Source organism: Vicia villosa, linkage group LG7, assembly GCF_029867415.1.
Source record: "Vicia villosa cultivar HV-30 ecotype Madison, WI linkage group LG7, Vvil1.0, whole genome shotgun sequence".
Taxonomy (NCBI): Eukaryota; Viridiplantae; Streptophyta; class Magnoliopsida; order Fabales; family Fabaceae; genus Vicia; species Vicia villosa.
Window position 1 is genome coordinate 110,356,860 of NC_081186.1, and position 27,193 is coordinate 110,384,052.

The 27,193-nt window shown below is 31.1% G+C and overlaps 1 protein-coding gene across 1 annotated transcript; it reads left to right on the forward strand.

Annotated features, from left to right (window-relative positions):
- Nucleotides 1-23,362: 23,362 nt before the first annotated feature.
- Nucleotides 23,363-25,262, forward strand: LOC131618262 (AAA-ATPase At2g46620). Its single transcript, XM_058889526.1, has one exon. The coding sequence runs from the start codon at nt 23,603-23,605 to the stop codon at nt 25,040-25,042; it is 1,440 nt and encodes a 479-aa protein (XP_058745509.1). The 5' UTR covers nt 23,363-23,602; the 3' UTR covers nt 25,043-25,262.
- Nucleotides 25,263-27,193: the final 1,931 nt, after the last annotated feature.

Genomic DNA, 27,193 nt, shown 5'->3' on the forward strand with positions numbered 1-27,193 from the left:
GGAATTAAGTATTTGATATAATTACAAGCCTCTCCAGTAGGGGTAATTAGTCACAAAATAGTTGTAGCTCTATACTTAGGGTCTTTAATTATAATTAATTAAGATTTTCTTGAGATTTTTTTTTGTCCTTTTTATAAGAGACTCTTTCAACTTTTAAAATGTAATAATTATTTTTTTCCAAACACACCTCTAATTTTATTACATATTTTAATAAATACACTTGTATACATATTAATTATTTCTCTCTCTTAAGAATAAACTTGTAAAATTGTACATATAGTCAACAAATTTAATATTTTAATCAACTTTTTTAATTCACGTAATTTAGTCTACATGGTCTTATATTTAAGGATGGAGATAATACTACATAGGAAGGGTCCAACGCATTTTGAACAATTAGTTTATAATATTTTAAAATTAAATAAATTATATATATATATATAATTATCATTTATTTTATTTTCTGTCTAAAGAATTGTAGAATTTGTTTTAAACAAACTTGAAGAAAAAACTATAGAATTTGACTAATTTTAAAAAAATTATGTATTTAAAAAAAATTATTTTAAAAATGGTAAACTATTGTGTATTTAGAGAAATTATTTAACAAAATGGCAAAATGTGCACAATTTCAAGTAGTAGAATTGAATTTTGTATTGGAAAAACTGTATATCTTAGAAGTTCATGCAGTGAGTGAGAGTCTTACGCTATCAGTTAATTGTATCATATCAATCAATTACCTTATAAAAGTATATGATTGTGAATATAAGAATATTTGGCTCACAATTGGAGGAATGTCTAGTGCAACTCTTATCAACATGTATAAAAATATCAAAAAAGGATAAGAGATAAAAAAGCATAGTTGCTGTCAAGTTGGAATATGACATCAAAATTGAGAAGGGATTGGGTGCCTTTCAAATCTTAGAAAGTTCAAGTCTCTTTTGCATTGTAAAGCAATTTATGTTCTAACTACTCTAAAGATAAAATAGATTAAATTATTAAAACGATGGAGGATCTATAAATTATTTTGTTGAAGTTAAATTTAAAGAATTTGAAATGATACTAGAAAATAAATATTTTCTGTATTTTTTTTTAGTTTAGTTTTGTTGAAAATAAAATCTTATCAAAGAAGAAACATCAAAGAAGAAAAAGTAAGGCATCAAGAATTAAGATTGCATAAGTTTTGGATATTATTGAAATCTAAAGAAGTTGATCATGAAATAAAGTACAATGACAGTTCATTATGTATAAAAATTTTATGCCAAAAAAATCTCTCATACATTCATCTCTAAGTTTTCTAAAACATTTATGCATCAAGACAATTAATGCCAAGTATTTTAAAAAGAAAAATATTTGTTTTTTTATTTGTAAATGATTGCATCTAAAACTGCCATAATCACCTTCTAGAAATCGTTGTAATTTTCAATGCACATTTCAAGAAATCGATTGCTTATTTGCCACTGCTTAAAATTTTTTGGAGTTTTTTGGAAGTGTCAATCGAATAATCCAAGGGGACAATCGACTGTGGGATCTTTTTTTGCTTTGAAAATTTGATCCTACAATGAATTGATTAACTTAAGCAATCAATTGCTTCTTTGAGTTTTATCAAAGTTTTTAATGTTGCACATAGGACAATCGATTAATCCAAGAGTGCAGTCAATTTCTTCTCGGAACATTGTAAAAAATCTGAATTATTGTAATGCATGTACATTGCAATTGTTCATGGATCTTTTTTCAACCATTACATTTAACCATAAACATTTTCCAAACATTGTTACTCATATAAGAGGCATCTTATGATGTATTTAAAGCAAGAATTTAAGATTTTTTATTGACATCTTTAATACAAAATTCACATACAATTCAAACAAATTTCAAGTGTTCATACATCATAAAACAATGAAATTCTGTGTATAAACTATCATATCATTGAAAATGTTTCTTTCAAATTTGTGAGCACTTAAGAAAATATCAATTGAATTGTACATTGAAAGAGAAGATCAATTGTCTATTGAAATTGATTCAAGAACAACTTCATATATTCAAATTCGTTCAAGTATTGTAATTGATCATCAAGTGTGTTGTGACTTAACCTGTAAAGAAAGTGTGTGTATTTTCTATAAGTGTATGCAATTTGAAAGTGGTTTTTTTGGTTTGTGTTGTAAAAGGTTCTTTGATTCGGGGAGATTCAAAGTCCGTCATAGTGTTGGTGTTTGTGAAAAGGTCCTTTCACTACGCCAAATTTAAGTTTTAGCAACGCAGCTACAAAAGCGCTTTTGGCAAAAGCGCTGCTATAGGCCTTCGCTAAAAACAAAAATAAAAATCAAGGAAAAAAAGCGCTCCTGTAGGGGGTACCTACGAAAGCGCTTTTGAAAAGCGCTGCTATAGGGCTTGTTACCAAAGCGCTTTAAAGAAGCGCTGGTATAGGGCTGGGGTACTAAAGCGCTTTAAAGAAGCGCTGGTATAGGGCTTGTTACCAAAGCGCTTTTAGAAGCGCTGGTAAAGGGGTAGGTTACCAAAGCGCTTTCTATCAAAAAGCGCTGGTATAGGGCTGGGGTACCAAAGCGCTTTTCAAAAGCGCTCTCGTAGGGTATTTACAATTAAATTTTTTAAAACAAAACATTAATTCCCAGGTTATTACGTTTTTCAGAAATCAGGATACCATTCTAGAGCTTCTTCCCCAAACGTAAACCTACCATGAAAATCTCTGCCTTCCATCCTTGAATCACCATTCCATCCTTGAATTTCGATACTGAATCTCTGAATTTCGTCTTCTCCTTCCGCCTTCGCAAACTCTTCGTCTCCTCATTCACTTCGTGGCTGAGTAATAGGGATAAAAGGAGACGCTCTCAAACTCTTCGCAAACTCTTCCGCCTTCCGCCTCCGGCTGAATCTTCGTCTCAGTCAAAGGAGACGCTCTCAAATCGTTTCGAGAATTGCTGACCACGATTGTAAGTCTCTAAAACCATCTCTCTATGCATCTCTTGCTGACCACCATTATGCTGCTTGTGCTATGCATCTCTTGCTGTTTGTTCATATTGCATTTTACTAAAGCTTAGAAGAAACCTAGCCCTGTTTCAACACTTTATTATTTGATTAAAAATGTGTAAATTACATCCTTTGTTGTAATCTGTTTTGTAATATCCCAGTTTTAAGGTGAAGAGGCAGTGATAAGTTTAATCATAGATTCATAAGTTTAATCTGTTCTCCATAAGTTGTTTTCACTTTTCAGTTTATTTCCATAAATTCTTCTGAGTATCTTGTGTAAACAGCCTATAGCTTATATGAAGAGTTATACTATTAGCGCTTTTTTTAAGTTGTTTATTCAAATAAGACCTTAATATGTTTTGGCAGAATTAACTCTTTTTATAGTCCTGGGAAAAATGGCTATCGGCATATGTTTAAATTTTTCAGTGGAACACACTATATGTTCAAAGTCCATCATAGGTTTGGTGTTTATATTATAAGATTTAAGGAGAGTCTTGGTGTAAGATTGTACAGATCATAACATAGTGAAAATATTTCACAGGGTGTGAAGGGACTAGATGTACCATTGGTTATAAAGAGAACTATTATAATTCTTATGTCTCATTTACTTTCCTGTACTTTATTTTTGTTGTGAAATTGATGCTAAGAACAAAGTATAATAGGTTTATTTTCTTGTAAAGAAAACCCACAAGGGTAAGAAAGAGGGAAGCAAGAAGAACACAATTATATTGGTTATAAATTGTTATTATTTACTTTCTCTTTGAAACAAAACTACAAGTGTTACAGAATAACAAATAATCTCTCTTTCCCTAATTAGGATTTGCAGTGTAAAATGATGAGAGACTAGTATTGTCGCACCCCAATTTTTGACCCGCATATTTCATTCATTTGATATTATCGCATTCGTATGCATTATATCATCGCATCGGTGCATATTTGAAAACATTGACTTTTTATTAAAGTCAACAAAAAAAATAACATGCATTTCTTGTCTTTACACTTTTTTTTTAATTTTATTTCAAGTTACCATTTTTTTAGTTTTTATTTTTTAATAGATGTTTATTTTTATCTTATTTTTTATAAAATAGTATAGATTTTTATTTTGGTGTGAGGCCCATTTATTTATTTTAGCCCAAGATGGTCTTTATGGTTGAGCCCATTTCTTGTGTACCACATTTTCACGTTTTTTGTTCAAGCAATTGGTCCAAATGCCAAACAGTATCGTCCAAGATTGTGGTCCCAATGCTGCCAAAATCTGCACCCCATTGTTGTCCCAAAACACTCCAAACCTTGCACAAGAATGGCAACACAGAATCTGCATCAAAAAAGCATAAGAAACAGTTCACAAATATGTTTAAATTTCATCCCAAAATTCCCCCCAATTCTACATCTAAAACCCTAATCTGAGCCTATATAAATAGCCACTCAGCACAAGCAAGAAAAGAAAAAAAAAGAAACTTCAACAAAACTTTGTTAAGTCTCTGCCCAGAATGCACCCTTAAGCCTCATCATCAAACCCACACTCCTTAAACTTCTGTCAAACCTCCAACAACAATATCTCCACCACAACAGCAACAACCTTAACCACAACACAAACCTTCAAACATCATACATAAAAAACAGAGGCATTCCCTCATGCCACCATTACACCAACCATCGTCCATGCGACCACCTCAAAGCTGACCTCATACCATAACCTGCAGTCAACCTTGCAACCAAACCGCAAAAACACTACACACTCAACAAATCGCACTCACCCCAAACAATGACAATAAACAAGTAAACATTCAGCAACATCTACAACAAAGCTCAAGCAAAAGCGGATTCGCAGAGCCAGCAAATCAGAGATGAAGAAGCCGATTTGAAAGAAAACAGAAGAACAAGGATTCGACATACCTGAGTTTGTATCTTCTCCTTTCAATCCGTTTCTGTCTTCTTTCAATTTCTGCTTTAAATTTGCTCATGTAATCTTATAAATCACCACTGTTATAATGGATTGGTGCATTGGGTTTATTTGGGGTTTAGGTTTCTCTTTCTGATTGCTCATATGCTTGATTTGTTTACTTGATGCTGATGCTAAGATTTAGAGCTTTTGCCGCTTGAAACTTGTTTTTTTTCTGTTTGTGTGTGGCACCATGAACCGATCGAGAGAGATTGATATCGAGAGAGATAGAGACGTGAGCGAGTGAGGAAGAGAGTTCCAGAAATTTGATATCTTGTTTCACGGAAGCACAGAACGAGAGAGCGGAGAGATGAAAAAAAACAGCGTGAAAACCCTTGAGGCGCTGCAATTGGGGCTAGAGTGAAAACCCAGTTTCATGTTTGATAGGAGCGACGGGTTTGGATCTTACCCGGTCCGGCCCAGATTCAAAGTTTTTTTATTATTATTATTATTATTATTATTTTCAGCCCTTAAGCGTTGAGAGCCTTCACATCCATTCTGGTTTCTCACACCCCCCGTTCCATCATTACTTCTTCTTTATGTTAGTTTTCTTTTAGAAATAAAACTATTTAACTTTTTTTTTAGAAGTTTAGGAGTAATCTAAACATTAATATATACATTTTCTTATAAAAAGATAAAAAAAAATGTTTTCTTTTTTAGATGTATGTTTAGAAATTTCATTTCAATAAGTCTTGGTCCAATGCCAAGTCGTCAAATAATTTCTCGATCCAACGTCGAGTTTCTTCTTTTAAAACTTACTTTAAACCATACCGAAAGATCGAGTGACAAGAAGTGTACACCTCTTGAATACCTCGATTCTTTTGGATTAGCACCTTTTTTTAACCTTTCTTAATCAAATCAAAACGATCAAGTGACAAGAAGTGAACACCTCTTGAATACCTTGATCTTTTGAATTAAAATACATTAACCAAATCAAAGTGATCAAGTGACAAGAAGTGCACACCTCTTGAATACCTTGATCTTTTGAATCAAAACACATTAATCGAAGCGATCAAGTGACAAGAAGTGCACACCTCTTGAATACCTTTGATCCTTTGAATAAAACTTAAAAGTATCTTTATTAATTAAATCGAAGCGATCAAGTGACAAGAAGTGCACACCTCTTGAATACCTTTGATCCTTTGAATCAAACTTAAAAAAAAATCTTTCTTAATTAAATCGAAGTCATCGAGTGACAAGAAGTGCACACCTCTTGAATACCTTTGATCCTTCGAATCAAACTTTAAAAATTCTTTCTTAATCGAAGTGATCGAGTGACAAGAAGTGCACACCTCTTGAATACCTTTGATCCTTCGAATCAAACTTTAAAAAATTATTTCTTAATTAAGTCGAAGTGATCAAGTGACAAGAAGTGCACACCTCTTGAATACCTTTGATCCTTCGAATCAAACTTTAAAAATTATTTCTTAATTAAGTCGAAGTGATCAAGTGACAAGAAGTGCACACCTCTTGAATACCTTGGATCCTTTGAACCAAACACTAAACATCCTTCATGAAATTAACCAACAAACTCGTAGTTTTTGTCCGAACTACGATCGCTCTGACTTTCCCATTGCACGAGAGAATACGTAGGCACAAGATACAAATGTCTTGGCGAGCATAATAATAAAAAAATCTTTCCTTTTCTTTCACAATAATAAAAAAACCTAAAAATCCTTTCTTTTATTTTTTCTTGATTAATAAATTAAAGAACGCAAACATTACGCAAACACTCATTCATAAAACTAACTAAATGGATCCCATCGAGTACGATGGAGGTGAGGGGTGCTAATACCTTCCCCTTGCTTAACCGACTCCCGAACCCTAATTTGGTTGCGATGACCGTCTTATTCATTTGTTTTTATTCATGGGTTTTATTCGACATTTTCCCTTTCCTATTGGAATAAATAAAGATCGGTGGCGACTCTGTTCCTCTTCGAGCGTGTAGACACCTCGAGTATTTTTTAGCGCTACAAGTATGTTATTTATAATAAAACTAACACACTAAACTAATGGGCTTTTACACGTACACAAACACATTACACAAGCTAACTTAGAGAACAAGCTAACTCAAATAATTGGGCGTAACAAATAGGCTCAATTTGACATTCTAACAATCCTAGTATACTTCTACTACAACATGTGAACAAACTTCGACAACATGCTAATTTCCTGTCAAATTGTTGAACTAAGAAGCTACTCTTTGACCCTATTATAGTTTGATCCAATTTCTCACAGTTTTATGTATTTTTATTCTAATTTCTTCATCATAATTCTAGAAAAATAAAATGGAAACATCGCTTAAGAATGAGAAAAAAATCATAAAACCTAATTCACCCCCTCCCTCTTAGGTTGCACTCAGTACGTATAATTGACATCAGAGCAGGTTAATGTAACTTTCTCCTCGATCTGGATAGCATATGGTGGTAATAGCAACAAACTCTCATGTTTTGTTGGTGTTATGACTTCGGGAAGATTTGCATAAAAATTTATTAGAAGAACAAGGATACGAAATACGGGGTGCTGTTGAAAATGGTACATTTGTTCCTACAACGAACATAAATAATGTAGAACAGATAAAGGTGAAAGGCTCTTGGAACAATGACGTCAAGCAGAAATTTTTGTTTGATAATAAGGCAAAAAACATACTTGCATCGATATTAAAAAAACCTCTATGCCTTTCCTTCCACTTCTGACTTGTTCACCAGACAATTTCAAAACCTACCATACTTAATGACTAACTATTTGATATCTCTGGCTCAGAGTATCATTCACAAGGACCATTCATGGAAGACTTGAGTTCTCTATGTTATGATCATTCTATCATGCCCTTCTTGGTGTGATTGTCATTCTTGACTTTCCATTCATACATTTTGAAGCTCTAACAAACTTATGATGTTCATGTACTTATTTTGGAATTTTATTTTTCAAAAAAAAACTCCATTATTAAAAAAAAATTAGAAACCAATACTCCAAAAGCACACGCATTCTAGTTGTGTTTGTTCAACATATTTTTCATGCTTTTACTAGTTCTATGACAATACTCCAAAATTTACAACTATATGTTACTCTTCTAGATGCAAAGAAAAACATATCTTATGGATCTTTGTTTTTTGAAATATTTTATCATTTCTTGTTTACTACCTTAGATCAAATAATCAAAGAAGACGTGAGAACTACAACTTAACACATTTGATTAATTTTTTTTCAATTTATACTTTTTCAATTTTCTCATAAGAAAGTTTTTCTTTGCTCAATACCAACGTATACGACTTTAGTATGAATGAATTTCTATTGACTCTAACCCATATTTTAACTGACTAGGCCAAAGAAATTTGGAATACATTAGAAGTAACACATAAAGGCACAGTAGAAGTTACAAGATCCAAACTAAATAATTTATCACAAAAAATTCTTAAGAAAGGAAAAGACAAATAAAATTAGTCAAAGACAAACATCAACTTCAATAAAGAAAGTTACTTTTTTTGAATACGAAAGAATGGGAGATTTCAAAAATGAATGCTCTACTCTTCAAAATAAGATCAAAGTCAACAACAAGAAGGATAGAAAATCAAAAGGAGCATATGTGATATGGAAATACAATGAAGTAAGTTCATCTTCAGACAAAGATCCAACAAACATGACCCTAATGGCTTCACACCACTCTCATGATGAAGAAAGTGGAGTTATGATCTTGCACTAACTTATGATTAATTGCATAATGCTTTCCTTGAATTGCACGCAGAATGTTTGACACTTTCTAGAACATGTTCAAAACAAAAAATAATAATAAAAATACCATATGATATGGTAAGACTATAGATTCTCTAATTGAAGATGATTTGAAAATATTGACATCTTCAAAGAACATCAACATTTATATCAACAATGACATCAAATCATGGTGAAAAAGATAAGTACTTTTCTATATGATATATCATTTCCCCTATATTATGTTTACTTTTGATTGTATTATTTTTCTTTTTGATAATGTCAGAAGAGGAGAGAAAAGATGATTTTTTTTGTTATTTTTTAGGATAACAAAGACAAAACCTAAATTGCAAAATAAAGAGGAGAAGATATGCAAGATACGGGAGCATCAAGTGTAAAAAAAACTTCCCATCAATATATTTCATTATTCTCAAAACTAGGAATAGCAAAAAGGTTCAGCCCTTGGACATGCCCGTTTTACCCGGACTTTAGTTCAGGGCTGGCCAAGGGTTTATCCCTTCACCCTCTAATAAGACCGCCCCGCCACACCCCATTTTTGCTGGCTTTTGCGGGCACAAACATTAACATAAAATTTTATATTTTTAGGCAAATAAGTGTAGTGCACGCGGGTCCTCTCTAGCCGCCCTGACTTTTAGTGTGGGGTGAGTCAAAGTTTTAGGCCCGCACCCTCAACTATGTTCGTCCCGACCCTTTTTTTTATGGGCTTTTGTGTTATGGGCATGCCCTTTTGCTACCCATAATCAAAACTAAACTAAGATAGATGATGAACCACAAAAATGAAAGAGAATCATTATTCCTTAAACCTCTACCTAACTTGATTTCGTCAATTGGGAACTCAATAACTAGCACTAATGTTTATGTCGAATTGAGGCACTCCATGATCCACCTTGTCCGTATTTTTAGAAATTGCACCAAAATCAAAACTTCTTCAAAATAATTCCATTTAACAAAATAAAAGTCCTGATTGAAATCACCCTTAAACAAGATAAGGTCCTTCTATAAGTATTTGACAACTCTTCCCAAAAGATGACTTTGTCAATAATCTACTTCAACATATTTTTCAAAACCTTAGCCACCTTCAACCTATTTAAAATATTTTAATTTAATCGTTTTTATATTGTACAATATAATTAAACTAACATTATGATAAAATCATACATATTCTTAAATTTTGACATCAAATGCTTCATTATTAATATTTTATTATTATTTTTATTATTATTACTACTATTATAATTATTATTATTATTATTTATCAGCTAATTTCTAACTAGATAAGGGGTATGCTTATTGCAGCTTTAAAAAAATAGATTTTTTTCTTTGTATTTTTAAAAATAGATTTTTCAAAATCATTTTTTAAAATATTATAAATTTTTTATATTCGTTTTTTTAAATAAAAAACTAATTTTGACATCCTATAACATAAACATAGATTATTGAAGACCAAAACTTAGTCAAAATCGTAATTTTTTCAAAAAGTTGTATTTTAAAAATGATTTTTCTGAAAATATATTTGAAATAGCTTTAAAATTAACTGATTTTTTCAAAGATAGCATCCAAGTAGCTCTGCCTGACTTGTTGAACAACATCTGCAAATTCTCTAGGTTGTAGTTGAAATGGATGATTTCTTTGCTTGGAAGCTCAAATCTAATGGTTACTTGACTGTCAAGGATGCTTATAACCTAATAATCAAGCCTTGCCCTTCGATTGATTGGAAACTGTTCTCGTGGGATATTGACTCTCCTCCTTCACACTCGATGCTGGTTTGGAGGTACATACATAACAAACTTCCAACTGATGATAACATGTTAATCAGGGGATTCTCTTTTCCATCTATATGCAGTCTTTGCAACACTTGTTGTGAATCTTCGAAGCACCTATTCTTTGATTGTTCTTTTGCTATGAAGATGTGGAACTGGCTGGTAAATATGCTGGAAACAAATGTGTTAATCACTAGCATTGATGACTTCCTCCATTTACTAAGTTTTTGTTGGTCCCCTAAAGCCAGGGTTGTTATTCACTTTTGCATTGTAGGTATTTTTTTTACCAAATTTGAACTGCTAGAAACAATTCAAGGTTTGAAGGGAAAACAATATTGTGGCAGTCTTGTGTCAAAAAGGTTTTAGCTCAAGCTAGAATTGTTGGTAACATCACTCAAAAGGTTTCCAATTCGTCCATGTCCAATTTCACCTTGCTTAAGCGTTTTGAAGTTAACATAAAGCCCAACAAACCTGTTAAAACAGTTAAAGTGCTTTTCTTTCCTCCCTCTTTAGGTTGGATTAAGTGTAATCCTAGAATTGCAGCGTGCGGGGGAATTTTCAGAGATCATAATGCCAATCATTTGCTAAGTTTTTTTCTTATTTAGGAAATGAGAACTCAGAATCTGCTGAACTTATTGCAGCAATTATGGCTTTAGAAATGGCAAAGAAGAAACAATTCAAGCATCTTTGGTTAGAAACGGATTGTAATTTTGTGGTCAATTCTTTCACAAATCATGCCTTGGTGCCTTGGATACTTCGATCTCGTTGGCTTTGTTGTTGGGATTACACGCTTCATATCGATTTTAGGATCACACACAACTTTTATGAAGCCAATTTTTGTGCGGATCCTTTGGCTAGCAATCCAAAACTACATCTTGGTTCAATCATGTTCACAATGATATTATTAGCGATTATTTGTTAGACAAGAAGGGTACCCCTAGGACTAGGCTTACTCATTAAGGGGTCTTGGTTTGGTCCCCCTTGTGTAATTGGTTTTCTTTTGTTTTAATGATATTTTGTTCCTTTGAATAAAAAAATTAATTTATTTTTTGAAATTTTGATATCCAATTTTTTTTCATAAATAAATAAAATATTTAAAATCACATTTTAAGAATATTCGAACAAAATTTTCAATTGAAACTTTTATTAAAGTTTCTTTATAATTTTTTTTCACAATATTATATAACACTAAAAAAATTATTTCAAAAAAAATCAAAACAAATAGGCCCAAGATATTAAAATCATATCTAAGTGTCTAATATAGCTCTCTCGTGAGTCATGAATACAATTTAATAATTGTAAGAATATTCAATTGTATGAGTCCATCCACATGTGGCACTTTATTTGTTCACTTTTAAATGTGTGAAATTCTAGCTGTTAGGTTACTTGTGAAAAAATTATTCTAATTTAGAAATACTATTTTTTTTTCAAAAAAACTAATTATAAAAATTGTCTATTAAAAAGTTATATATTTTATTTGAAAATCTTAACTCGACCAACAAAAATCGATATAATTATGTTGAACTAGAGACGTAAATGAATATTCATGGGACATATAGTATAATATATGTGTCTATCTCACTAGATAATTATGATATCTGCATCTGTCTCATATTCATGCAAGTATCTGCCAAACGGTCAGATTTTAAAATATCCATTGATATTTACGGATATCTATTAATAATATTTTTTGTAAAATTAATTTTTTTTAAAAATTTCTGCGATATATATATATATATATATATATATATATATATATATATATATATATATATATATATATATATATATATATATATATATATATATATATATATCTTCTATTAAAGACACAAAAAATTATTATCACATAAGAGAGAGTGATAAACAAATGATATTTAAATAATTGTTATAGTTTATTAATAAATACAAATATCCGTCAACACCAATTTTATTAAACTCGCATTTATATCTGTTAAAATATAAATATTTAAATATTTATTTATTTTATTCGTTACTAAACTACTCACCTGTCTTGTGCTGTGACAGATTTTATCAACGGGTATCTTCAGAGTACTTTCTCTTTTATACCAGGTCTATTGAACTGTGTTTTACTGAATTTTAAAAATTTGACTAACTTAAATCAAGAAGTAAACCCTTTGTCAAAACAAAGACAAAAGAATACAAATTAAAAGCAAAGACGATGTAAATTGTGAGAGTAGGATTGAACGAATATATTGACATAGTGGAACCTTAGGTCATCTCTAGATAAAAACAAAATCAAACATATTCTCCAACGTCATCGATCTTAGGACGAAAAGGGACCAATGAAATGGAAAGTTGATGATGTGAATGCAAACAAGAGGATGTCTATAAGAAAGTTTCAAATTAATAATGTGTCACCCGTTTATTCAACCCAGACACCTTTACTTGAGATGAAATTAATTTTCAATTAATTGAACACATTATATAAGTCCAAAAAAAATGAATCAAACCAAGGAGCTTTCATGTTAGTATACACGCCAATATATAATAAGTAGTTAGTTGAATGATTTTATTTTTTATATATGGAGTATTAAACAATCCAACTTAATACCAATTAACTTCATTATATAATAGGTCAAATGCATTATTTGATCTTTTATGTTATATGTTTATAACAATTTTTTTTAATTAAGTAACAAATCTATTGTTTTAGTGGATAAAAATGTGTGCGGTTAATCTTATAAATAGATTATATTAAAAAAAAATTAGTGTAGGTTATTTACATGTATATTAAAGGTAGTGTACTATTTTTTACACGGTCAGTGCATCATAGCCTTTAAAAATAAATACTTTATATGTGATTTAAAGAAAAAGTCAAACGTTTACAAAAATTAACAGTTTGGATTTTATTGACAATGTAAAACTGCTTTACACTGTCAGTGTATTTCCATTAAGTTCTTTATATATTCTGATCAATGAATTGGCATTTTATATTCGCAAACTAATTAGTGTCATAATATTATTATTGAATCTAAACATTACATAATTACAAAGAGTAAGGGTGTATTTTTGCACCATTAAGAAATAATCTAACCTATACAAGTTTAACTAACATAAACTAAATAATTTTTTTTCTAATATCCTCCCACTAGCTGGAATGTGAATTGAAACAAGTCTAATCTTGCTGAGAAAAAATGAAAAAGCTGGCTCAGGAACCGTTTTGGATCAGAGCATCAGTTACATTTATGCGGAAGATGGAATTTGAAATAATTTAATGAGGCGTTTACAATTTTTCTCTGATGATGTGACAATCTCAATCTGTTTGGAGTGCTCGCGAAAACTGGGACTGTGTGTCCAGTACACCACAGATATGTTGTCGTAGTAACTTGAAGTTGGTGAAGATGAGCTTCAAGTCCCCATAATTTTGAAATGCAATAAGTAAAGGTCGAACATCAACCAATAAACAAAGAATTTGTCACAAAGGGCCTCGTCAGAGTAATAATGGCATAACAAGTTTTCAGAACACTCATCATAAGAGAGGTGGTAATAGTTGTCATGTTATGAGCTATGGGTTGACACGTTGCAGACAACTAAGTGGTCAAATTTTGAGGAGTCGCATCATTTTTAGGCCGAGAAACGTGGGAATATCAAAGAACCAAGGGTAAGAAATGTTTAAGATGGATGAATTTCCACTAAAATTGCCGCCCACTTGGTAAACCCCATTTATAAGAGTATCAAAAGCCCCATCCAGGTTTCACCGGGCCAGGCCTAAGGTGGGAAATTATCTCTACATGGGTCGAGACCATGAGAATATCAACCCATTAGGATATTGGGTTTTAAGAATGACGCATTAATAGTAAACATCATGATGAATGATGAGATGAAGTGTAACATAGGAAAATGATCTAAGGAGGCAAGGGGATAAGATCTTAAAACATATTAATTAAGTTCCGCCCTAAATAAACATTCAATAAATTGAAAAGATCAAATGATCATAACTTAGTCAATTATTATCATCTTGAGCCCATAATTTTTGCATAGTAATCTTGGGTGAGTCTACTTTAATTCATCTTTGAAGACTAGGAGAAACATGTGAGTGGAAGATCATGTATGAAGAAGAAACACTATAGGTCATGGTAGGATGCCTAGGGTTTAAGGCATGCCATGGGTGCAAGACTGACCCCAAGGCCAAATGGCTTAATTCTCATTTTCTCTTGCATAACTTTTGTCTCTGAGCTTATTTCTCCATTCTATACAACTTTCATCTTGGGACTTTTGGCCAATTCAAGCTCTAAGACATTCATTTGACATATGCATAAAGGTGTTTGATGAAATGACCTCGCTAGAATGCCTTGTTTTTACCCAAGTTGCCAAGATCATATTTCTTAATCCATGAGGTCTATGAATCTGATTCTTTTTTCATTATGTTCATCTTGATGAGAAGAGTATTGGCTCAAAGAAAATTGGAGAATGCACGAGCCAATTGCTTGGGGCCTAAGGTTAAAGTGAGCTGCCCAAGAAAGCCAAAGTTGCTAAATTTGGCTAAGTGTTTTGTGAACTTTTTGTCCCTGCTTTTAGGAGATATAAGTTTTGATTCAAGAATCCAAATGGAAACTTTCAAAGAACACCATGAAGCTTGATCCTCCAGTTTTCCAAAGAACCCAAGATTATGCCATAAAGGTCCCTATATTGTTTGCCCCATGTTGTTGAAGATGGTACCTTGAGCCTGGAGTTTTCCCTTACCATCAGAGTTGATTTTGGATTATTTGACCTCTAATCACCAAATTGATGCACGTTTTCCATTTAAACATGATTATCAAGTCTGTCTGAGCCAATTAGAGTGTCAAAACGCATGATTTGGTGGAGTTTTGACAAAATACAAGTCCCACTTTCTTCATGATGCAGGTGTACATGAATTCACTCCACACTTGATCATTTCTCTTATATTTTGCTTCCATCATCTTCACTAAAATTGAGAATCGAATTCAGTCTTCTTTTTGGAATTGTCTCAAAATTCTTTGTTGAGTTTGCTTCCTTGTTATTTCCTGAAGCTAACCGAGCAAGAATTAAGCCTTAACTCTCCCTAAATCAAGCTCACGAACTCCATTTTCAGAGTTTTGAAAGTGAAATTCTACAGGTAGATTTCTTCATCAATTCTCTCCAAATTTGTTGCTACAATGTAGCTATCATGTCTCTGAAGCTCATTGTATTGTTTTTTTAACTGGAAGTGAGTTTCACATGTTTATTATCAAATCCCTTTTAATTTGTTCTTCTGGTTTTCTTCAAATTGACTGAGCTATGGTTTCAATAAATATTTCGCGAGGGCATGGTTGTCTTTGTCTTCATGAGATGAAGCGAATGACATAAGTCTGAGCTTTTCATTTTACCATTTGATGAAGGTGATTTCAGGGTGGCTGGAGGTTGAAGACGATGACGTGTTCATCTTCAACCAATGAGAAAAGGCCACGCATATTTTCAAATCTGTTTTTAAATGTGATCAGGTGTTTTATTCTTGAGGTCCATATCATGCACAGCGCGCTGGATCCCTTAGATCTAATTACTAATGTGTTTTGACACTAATCCAGTGGCCCATATTTTTTTCCTTTTTTTAATTTTTTTGTTTATTTGATTTAACTTCTAAAACTACTATCTCTTTCATTTTAATTCCAATTCCAAAAAAGACCATTGTTTTTGCTAAATTTTCATTTTATTTTTCTCTTTCTAATGGATATTTTTCCATATTTTTATTTTTGGTTTTACTATTTTTATTGATTTTTGCTTTGTTAGCTTTATTTTAATTAGTTTAAAATTGTTTTCTAATCTTTAAAAATTATGAAATATTTTGTCAACACTTGTTGACTTGTGTTTGACCTCTGATTATTTTTTGGGATTTTTATTTGGTGTTAAAATATCCTTTGTGTATTTCATCAATAAATTCTAATTAATTAATTATTTTTGGTCATTTTTAAATAGTTTTATGTTTCTAAAAATTGCCAAACATTTTTATAAAAATCTTAATTAGTTTTTATGATTTTATAATGCTCTTGTTGGAAATATATTTGGTGTTATGATACTCTTTAAGTATTTCATCAATAATTTCTTAATATTTGACCATTTAAAATCCTTTTTTTGTTTTCTTTAATTTGATTTTATTTTCTTTTCATATTTGTGGTTGCCTTTTACTATGTTTTTGTTCTGGACTAGCCCAATTATTCCAATTGACCCAAACCGCTCATAGGTATAAGCGGCCCAATAAGCATTGGCCCAGCCCATAGAACCGGCAGGAGGCAATCTCCCCTTCTACCGGGCACGACTAATCTCTAGACTTCACACGACTAAGGATTATTCGAACATGTTGGGAATTCGTCCCCGACAATGGCTAGTACCTTACACTCGGCTAGTCAAGACCTAGTCAACTCTTTCCTATATTTTGGACCCTGAGATCACGCCCAGACCCACAAATATAGCATGACCCATTTTACATCAAGGAGAACACTATAAATAATCCTCTACCTCTAGAGGCCAAGGTAATCAAAACTTTGTCCAAACTTCATACTTTCTGTTGTACCTTTCTTCTTTTTCTTACTTTGGCATCGAAGTGTCTTGCAGGTACAACCCCCTTTTTTCTCTCATCCTTCACCGAAGATTAAGCTACCTGTTGTCAGCCACCTGTTCAGCACCAATCGAACAGTTTTGTAATGATTTCTTCTCTCCATCTATTTTTTTTATTAGTGGGTGTAAGTCTTGAAGATCCATTATGTAGAGGTTTTTGATTTTATCAATCATCTGATGGATCATTAAGATGAAGTCTCATAAAAATAAAAAAAAGAATGCATATGGACATTTGGTTTTGTTTGACCCACCCCCTCCATCTTCACCTTTATCCCATTCTTGTCTGGTTATGTTTATTATTTGTCCCACATCCAAAATGATCATTTGTGGTCTAAACCTATGTTTACAAGCCCAGTGATGGTTGACTATTTAACAGTTGGTTCTAGACTCTTGAAAACTTATTGTGTAGAGGTTTTGATTCTATCAATCCTCTGATAAGTTTTTATCAACTTTAACCTAAGCACATTAGTCAATCATTATTGATCATTCACTTTGGAAATTAACTACTAATTACTAATTTCTAACTTTACTTTTATGATTATTATTTTTCTTTATGTTTTATTCCATCATTCATCATCCATTATCATTGTTTTTCTAATGTACTTTTTATTTTATGCTTAAAATATTAATAATCAACTTGAATCACAAAAAATTTAATGAGGACTTGGACTTTGATTACTATACCTGAGTTTGGAGGATGAACTATTGGATAGAGACCTTGACTGTGATTGTATTATGTTTATATTCTGGAAGTCCTTGGAGTTTACTCCAAGGCATTGGTTGCATTTTAGGGAATCGAAGACGTCGATGATTGCCATTTGATTGTTGAATTCTATGATGTGCTCCTGAGGATCACTCTTGCCATCGAAAGATGCCAAGGGTGGTGGTGTAAAGTTTTTTGGAACTTGATTGCCACAAATTACTTCCGAAAGAGGTTAGGATCCAAAAGCTCCTCTTTCATTTCCACCTCCTGTTAGCTCTAAGTTTGTTGCAGTGTATGAATGCTCTCCTGCAAGGACTTGTTCTGCTATCGTAGAGCTTCAATGATTGTTAGTAATTATGCCATGTCTAGCGGAGTGTGAGGTTCACTTCTTCTGGTAGATTATCCATGACATCCAGTTGCTATGAGATTAATGATTTTTGTGCGGCTTGGAAAAGTTTTACCGATACCCCACAGTGGACGTCAAATGTTCTTGCTAAAAACACCTTTTGGATAACCTCTCTAATACTAGTTAGGTAAGGTCGCAAATGTATGGAAGTGTGTTTGTTACACGCTTCATGCGATCCTAGGACTGTCTTTTAACTGTTATGTTAGGATACCAACTCGGCTATCCAGCATCTACCAAGAGTCAAGCTATATATGCATGGCTCCAAGAACCTGACGCCCGGCCTCTATCAGGGACCGAGCTAGGTGTTCTACTCCGGGATCCTGCACGACTATGTCACACATGCAACAACTCAACTCCTTGTTGGTTAAGGATATTCTTACACCTTTGGTTTCACCATCTCGACTAACACTAAAAGAGAGATATCTCGGCTGAACTAAATTTTTTGGGATATATGACAAAATATTGGAATTTATTTGGAAACACACAGAATGGATTCGACATGAAATTTGATATTTGTTGTGTTTAATATTTTAATTTTAATAAATATTTTGAATAAAAAGTAAAATTTTAAATTTAAATTTTTTTTAGTAAATTTAAAAAATTGTAATATTTAAAATATGAATTATTAAAAAATAAATAAAATATTTGATTAAGAATTTAATTGGAATGCATCGACAGTGTAAAGAAAATTGACACCGTCAGTGAATGGTAACAGTCATATTCTAAATTACGTTTGTCTTTTATTATAAAATATCTAAAATAATGATTATGAATGGTTGTGATAGATTGATTGTGTAAACTTTTTATCCTGAAATTGCATAGCATTTAATCTCTTAATTTTTTTTTTAATAAATGTAAGATATTAATGGACGGATTGATTTCCATAATTTTTTTTTTTGACAGAAAATAAATGATATTCATTCATTCAAATCGATAGAGTACATCGTTGCAATACAAATTCAAAATCGCCAAAAACAAAAAGGATGAATCTGCGAATAAATCCACAGCATCCATGTTAATAGCATAAAACGGCAAATTGCATATGCCTACAAATATTAATGTATTGACTATATTGAGATGTCCGAAATATTCATGCTTCCGGATCTGTAGCGTTGACGGCTCCAAAGTCATTGATTGAATCTGCACTAGATCGAAACTAATCTTTCAACCTGAAACAAATGAACACCGCACAAAAACGGAAAAACAAAATACCCGCACAAAGACGAGAAAACAAACTACACCACGATGACCCACAAAATCACAAAAAAGACAAAAAGAAAAGGTGTGAAAATCACTTATTTAAGTAATAGATAAACAAAAACGATTTGGAGGGGTGATTTTGGATCAAAATTGATCATAAATCACCCCTCTTTTTAAAAACGCTTTAATAAATTATTAATGAATTATTTTGATCTTTCATTAGAAATCCAATTCATATTCATTTCATTCATCCATTTTGTCTATAGTTGACAAATACTCTCTCTGTTTTTTTTTACAAGTCATTTTTAAAAAAATTGTATTTTAATATAAGTTTTTTTACCATTCCAATGAATAATTAATGATTTTTTTCATTATATCCTTAAATATTTATTATTCTTTTTTTTTAATTATTTAAATGTATCTTTCACATGTCATTGATAAAAAGATAATTTTGTAAAAATTTTCATAATTTTGTATTTTCATATAAAAGTTATTATTTTTGTTAATGTATGTGAAATGTCCAAAATGACTTATAAAAAAATAAAAAAAGTTGTTGTATGTAGCATGGTATTAATAGTGTGTTGGTAGAATTTCAGTTGCTTATTAATGGGATTTAATGGGTGGATATGCATATTCTCAAAAGGAATATCTCTTTGTTTGGCTGTGAAGATTAAAATTTTGGCTATAAAGTTCTGTGTTTGGCTATGAAGTGACCTGCATAACGAAAACAAATAGAGGAGTGGGGTTGAAGCGGTGATTTTTATTTGCACTAAATATTTAATATATTAACAAATATACAACATGTTAAATTATTTAATGAAAGAGTGGTAGCTTAAGTTCAAAGTAACTCGCTTTTAGGATCTGTTTGATAAAATTAGCAGTTGGGTGATAAGTTAACTGATAATTTATTATTTATATTGATGGCTGATAGCTTATAAGTTATAATTAATGATTAATGACTGATAGTTAATAAATTAATTAAAGTGTTTGGTAAAATAGCAGTTTAATTAGTTGATAAATGTAAAACGACATAAAAAATATTTCTTAATTAATAATTAAATATATATTTGAAACAATTAAAATTTTATAAGGATAATAATGGAGAAGAAAAAATGATAAGTTATAAGATAAAATGTTATTTAAAATAGCGTCTGAAAAATAAATTATAAATTAATAAAATAAACTATAAATTCATGATAAAAAGACTATTATCAAACAGATATTTTATTATCATATGAACTTATAAGCTATAAATTCAAAATAAAGCTCGCCAATAGTAAATTATTTCTACATGATGTTTTTTCAAAAATATCAACTTGGCCGGAGAAAATAAATAGTATCCCTTTCAATAGTATAATGGTGTACAATAGCTCTTTTATTTTGTGTGAGGTGTAAAAATAGAGATCCTTCAAAATAAAACATACCTTTGAAAAAAAAATCCTCTCAATTAGAACGTATATTAAATAAGAAAAAAATATATATTGAATCAGTGTAAAATATTTTTATATTATCAACTAATAATACATATATCGTTAAATGTTATAATTATATTAAATAAATTAATTTAGACTAAATTGTATACCTTTTTATTTTTCAATAAACAATTTGTATTTAACAGATTTCGAACTTAACACTGTATATCTTTAATCTTATCAATTAAATATAACTTTTGAATAAATGTTCTGTATATAAAAATATCACTAAATAATGTTTTATTAACATTTATTTAAGTCAAAAAAAGAAATATCACTAAATAATGTTTTATTAACATTTATTTAAGTCAAAAAAAGAAAAAGTCCGAAAAAGTTAAAGTGAATAAACTTTTATGAAATATACTCTGAGGATAGTTGTCACACCAAAATCTACTTAATCTTTACTTAGGTTAAGTTAGGTGTGTGACCCCGAATATTTTAATTAATTTTAGCTTTAAAAATATTTTTAAATTTAATTATTTTTTAAATAGACAATTTGTGTCTAGTTGAATTTGAATCAGAGACCTTGAGACAAACACACCCTCAAGACCCAAACTTTTACCACTAGACCACACACACGCACATCAAATTTAATTCTATTTGCAGAACAATATTTTTCTTGTTAAAATAAAAGTTACTTTAAAACATATGAGTTTAAAAATATTTTTTATTTTAAACAAAATATTAAAATAGTATATTAAACTTATAATAATAATAATAATAATAGTATTTCATCATAAATGTTATTTAAAAATAAAATATTTCTTTATATTCATGATAGATACTTATGAGTATAGTTATTTTTCTAAGAAAAAGAAGTTATTATTGATTTATATTTATTTAAGTCAAAAAATATTTCTTTCTTCAATATTTTTTAAAAGTTAAGATACATTGAAAATAAAATACAATTATGCACATTATAGATATACTTACTTTTGAAGTTTCTGCAACACAAAATTCATAATAATAATAATAATAATAATAATAATAATAATAATAATAATAATAATAATAATAATAATATATTTTTATTGACAAATAAATGCTAATAATGATTGCTAATTAGTCATTTTTCATTTACATTGCTAAATATTAAATGATAAAATAACTTAACCATTAAGCAAATTATTAATAAAAATATTGAAATATTATTGATAAAAAACTTATTTTTAAAAATATTTATTTTTTAGAAAAAAAATATTACAAAATATAAGAATGTATGATAATATCACTTTGGATCCTCTCCTTCAATTTTCGCTCCTTCCCTCTCCATCCTCTCTATCTCTCTTAATTTCATTCTCTCTCTTTATTATATTTTTGTTTTTTAATGATGAGTGAGAGTGAGATGAAGAGAAATAGAGAGGATGGAGAGGGAAGGAGAGAAAATTGAAGGAGATGATCCAAATCCATGATAATATTGATATATTTTGTCGAAATTTTAAATAAAATTATATACACATCAGTCCATCAGAACATACTACTACACAAAATTTTAAATTTGTCAGAATTAAACTATTATTACTAAATAAGACTTCTTAAAATATTTCATTTAAAATGTGATCAAGTAGAAACTTTATTTATTTTATCATAGTTAATAGTTAATATTTAAACGTAGTTATACACATGACCTTCAAATATTTGAGAGAAGTGTGATACACATAATTTAATTTTATCAACATAAGAAAAATGTACAATAATATTTATTAACATCAATTATTACATGAATATAATTTTTTTAAAATGATACAATTGCGTCATCATATATTATTAATAATAATTTGAGATAAAATCATGTGCATCAGTGCACGTTTTATCATTAAAATATTATTCATTAATTAAAATCATAATTTGTTTTTAAATTTAATTTGTCTATCTATAATATAGCAATATCATATATCATTAATTTGTTTATCATCTTATAGAATATAGCTATTTGTATCTGTTAAATAATAAAATTATTTTTAATTATATTTATTTGGAAAAATTACAAAATCAATTATATATAAATTTAAAATTATAAAATATTTTATTTTCATAAATAAAATCATACAAAAATAGGATAAATTTAAAATAAACTTTATTGCTTTTTGATTCATGCATCAAATTATTTTATTACATAAGTATTATAAAAAATTATTATATTATACTTAAAATATAAAATCTATATAAAGTAACATTTTAAAAACTATTAAATTTTTACATATTATATTTTTTATGCTTGACAATTACACAAATTAAAATATAAATAATTAGATTTATATTATTTTAAAAGTAATATCATTTACATTTATAGTATGACAAGTAAAAAAAATGATTATAAACTAGATATGATTTAGAGAATATATTTTTAGAGAAAGTAAATAACACTCAATCATAAAACATATTTTATGAAACTTTTTATTTTAAATTATCTAATATTAAAAATCATAATTTTAATTACATCTTATTCTTTAACATATATTATATTTATATTTAATTTAAAATATAATATTTGTACTTTTTAGTTTTTTTTTAAAACTTAAAACTAAAAACATTCCATGTATATAGTTTACCTAATTCCGCGTCGAAAGGGATTTAAGAAGGCAGATTACGAGACCAAAATTACACTAAACACGTTCAAATAGACCACCACGTACTTGTCTCTTCTGCAAACACATTCGCAGAAAAGAGCAAAATCACAATCTACCCAACACTCTCACAACAACATCATCATCCAAACATGCATATAACCCAAATCCCTAAACTCTATAAAACCCAACACAATCAAAAACAACAATAACAATAACAACAACAACACCAATTGGTCTTGGTCTTGTTATTGTTACCATGTTTTATTACAAACTCATTGGTCTATCATTTCTCGTTACTCCCATCATTTGTTTCATAATCCGATGGCTATTATTCAAAACTGGATTAATATACGCCACGAAGAAACTTGAAAGAAAACTACAAGATTGTTTCTACGTCTATCAATACCTTAAAGTCCCCGAAATCAACGAAAACATGCAACGAAACGAGTTATATCGTAAAGTTTCTCTCTATTTACATTCTCTCCCTTCTCTCGAAGATTCCGATTTCACAAACCTCATTACCGGTCATAACCAAAACGACATCGTTTTATCTCTCGACTCTAATCAAATCATCGAAGACCGTTTTCTCGGCGCTAATCTCTTTTGGTTCAACCAAAAAACCGAACCGGGTCATCAAACCGGTGTTTTCGTTCTCAAGATCAGAAAAACCGATAAACGAAGAATCCTCAGAAGCTATCTCCGTCATATTCACGATGTCTCCGAAGAAATAGCGAAACGCGACTTACGCTTATTCGCTAATATCGCCGGAGACAATAACGAAACGAGATGGAAATCCGTTCCGTTTAGTCATCCAGCGACGTTTGACACCATGGCCATGGAAAATGATCTCAAGAACAAAATCAAAACCGATCTCGAATCGTTTCTCAAAGCGAAGCCATATTACCGACGACTCGGCCGCGCGTGGAAACGGAGCTTCTTGTTGTATGGTCCTTCCGGTACCGGTAAATCAAGCTTCGTCGCTGCAATGGCGAATTTTCTTTGTTATGATGTATATGATGTTGATCTCTCTCAGGTTCGTGGTGATTCAGATTTGAAGTTTCTCTTACTCGAAACGACGCCGAAATCGATAATTCTCGTGGAGGATCTGGACAGGTTTGTGACGGAGGAATCGGAATGTTCAACGGTTACGGTGGCCGGAATTCAGAATTTCATGGACGGGATATTAAGTTCGTGTGGCGGCGAGGAGAGGATTCTGGTTTTCACGATGAGCAGTAAGGAATGTGTTGACCCGGGTTTTCTCCGACCGGGTCGGGTCGACGTTCATATCCATTTCTCATGGTGTGATTTCTCGTCCTTCAAAACCCTAGCCTGTAACTACCTAGGAGTGAAGGACCACAAGCTGTTTCCTCAGGTGGAGGAAATTTTCCGGCACGGCGCGAGTTTAAGCGCGGCGGAGATCAGCGAGTTGATGATTGCGAACCGGAACTCGCCGAGTCGGGCTATTAAATCGGTTATCGGGGCGTTACAAACGGACGGTGATGGGAGGGGTGTTGGGGATTTGATCGTACGGCAGATAGAGGGTAATGACGTGGAGGGATCTCAGAAACAAGGTTCTATTGGTGGTGGGGATGGATCCTCTACGGGTAAGGATTTGAGGAAAATTTATAGTATGTTTAGATTAAGGAATAGGAAAAGAAATCGAACGGCTAATTTAGCTCTCAATGATGAAGGTTGATGATTAGAAAATTGGGATTTTTTTGTTTATATGACAAATTAGTTAGTGCATTTTAGTGTTTGTATTGGGATTCTTTTGGAATTTTTAGGTGGAAATGTAAATATTAGAAATGATTATGGTTAAAGATCATGATTGATTGATACATGGGAAACTTTTGATGTAATAGAATAGGAAAACTTTATGTATAGTTTGGACTATAAAATTCACCTTGTATAGTTTATTTCAGAACCTTTAGAGTAGATTAGATTGTTTTTTTTAGTTGATTCGGTTAGATGGATTGAGGCACATGCCATGTATAGTTTTTACATCAATGAAAAAAAACTAATTAACAAATTGTTTTATATAGATTTCTTTGAGTTTTTGAATCACATGCCACACATTGAGTTTTTGTTCTACATGCTACAATTAAAATAATATGTATCAACTACTGAGTTGATTAAAAAAATTCGTCCATCTAATTTGGTATAAGATTTATGTTTATTGGATTTGTTGTATGGGTTTGTATAAATAAGTGAGTGTAGTATAAACTGAATAGTGCATTGATATTCTATGATAAAAAATAAAAGATATTAATGTCTAAAAAGATATTCTATGATAGGTAAATTATCTCAATTCACAATATGTCTGATATAGTACACATGCGAGGATGAAGGATATTTCCAGCCATTTTCATGATTATTTTAAGCATTATTTATACAAGCATTTTCAAACATAGGTTGGGTTGAGGTGTGACATGAGTTCTCACATTCTTTAAAAAGGAAACTCCAAGAACTACATGTTCTCACCTTCAACCAAATGTAAAAGCTATGGGAAATATGTTGTTATTCTCAACTTGCATAATAGCCATTAACAGTGTCCCTATGCACTTTCCACACAACCATTTTCCATCAATTTGTATTACCTAATAAAGATGCTCATTTATCTCATCTGTAGTTAGGAAGTCAGTTAGTCTTTTTCCTAGTTATTAGTGTTGCATTGGTTACAGAACTTCAATAGTTTTATGACTTTGTATATAAATCAATAGTAGCTCTCAATGTAAATCAGATTTTACATAACAATATAAGGAGAATTACATCTCAATTCATCTTACTCTGATAATCAATATGGTATCAAAGCAGCTCACTTCCGCCTTCTCTTCTTTTTTTCTTTCTTCCGGTGATTGCGTTTATTTGTTGTTCATCAATGGCAACTCAACCTTTTGTTGATTTTGCCACAAACCCTACCAATCCCTATTACCTTCACCCCAATGAGAATCCTTCTATTATACTTGTTACTCCTCTTCTTGATCACAAAAACTATCAGACATGGTCTTGCTCGATGAAGGTAGCGCTAATCTCGAAAAACAAGTTGAAATTTGTTGACGGTACCTTGCATCTTCCTGTTGTGTCTGATCCTCTTCATGAATTGTGGATCTGTTGCAACAATATGGTACTTTCCTGGATCCAACGTTCTATTTCGGAAATCATCACTAAGTCAATCATGTGGTGCGATCGTGCCGCAGTGGTCTGGAAGTGTTTGGAGCGGCGATTTTCACACGGCGATATTTTTAGAATCGCTGGCCTTCTTGAAGAAATCGCTCGCTATCAGCAAGGTACCCTAGATATCTCCTCTTATTTTACTCATTTGACAACACTTTGGGAAGAATTGGAGAATTTTCGACCTCTCAAAGATTGTTCATGCGCTATTCCCTGCACATGTGGTGCTGCATCTGATTTGAAGAAACACAAAAACAAGACAAAGTCATCAAATTCTTGAAAGGCTTGAATGAACAATATGCAAGTGTTCGGTCTCAAATCATGCTCCTCGATCCTTTACCTGATATTGATCGATGCTTCTCCTTGGTTCTTCAACAAGAACGACATATGCTAATTCCTCCTGTTACTGACAATTATGTTGATCAACAGTCTTCTATTATGCAGGTTCAGCAAACTACTTCTAATTATGGCAAGAATTATTCGAGTGGTCACGGCAGAGGTCGCGGAAATCATTACGGAGGTCGTGGTTCTAATAATAGAACCTGCACTCATTGTGGTAGACACAATCATACTGTTGAGACATGTTTTGCCTTACATGGCTATCCGCCTGGTTATCAACATAAAAACTCTAAGTTAGTAAATGTTGGTGCTACCTCTTCTAATGCCCCACTAAAAG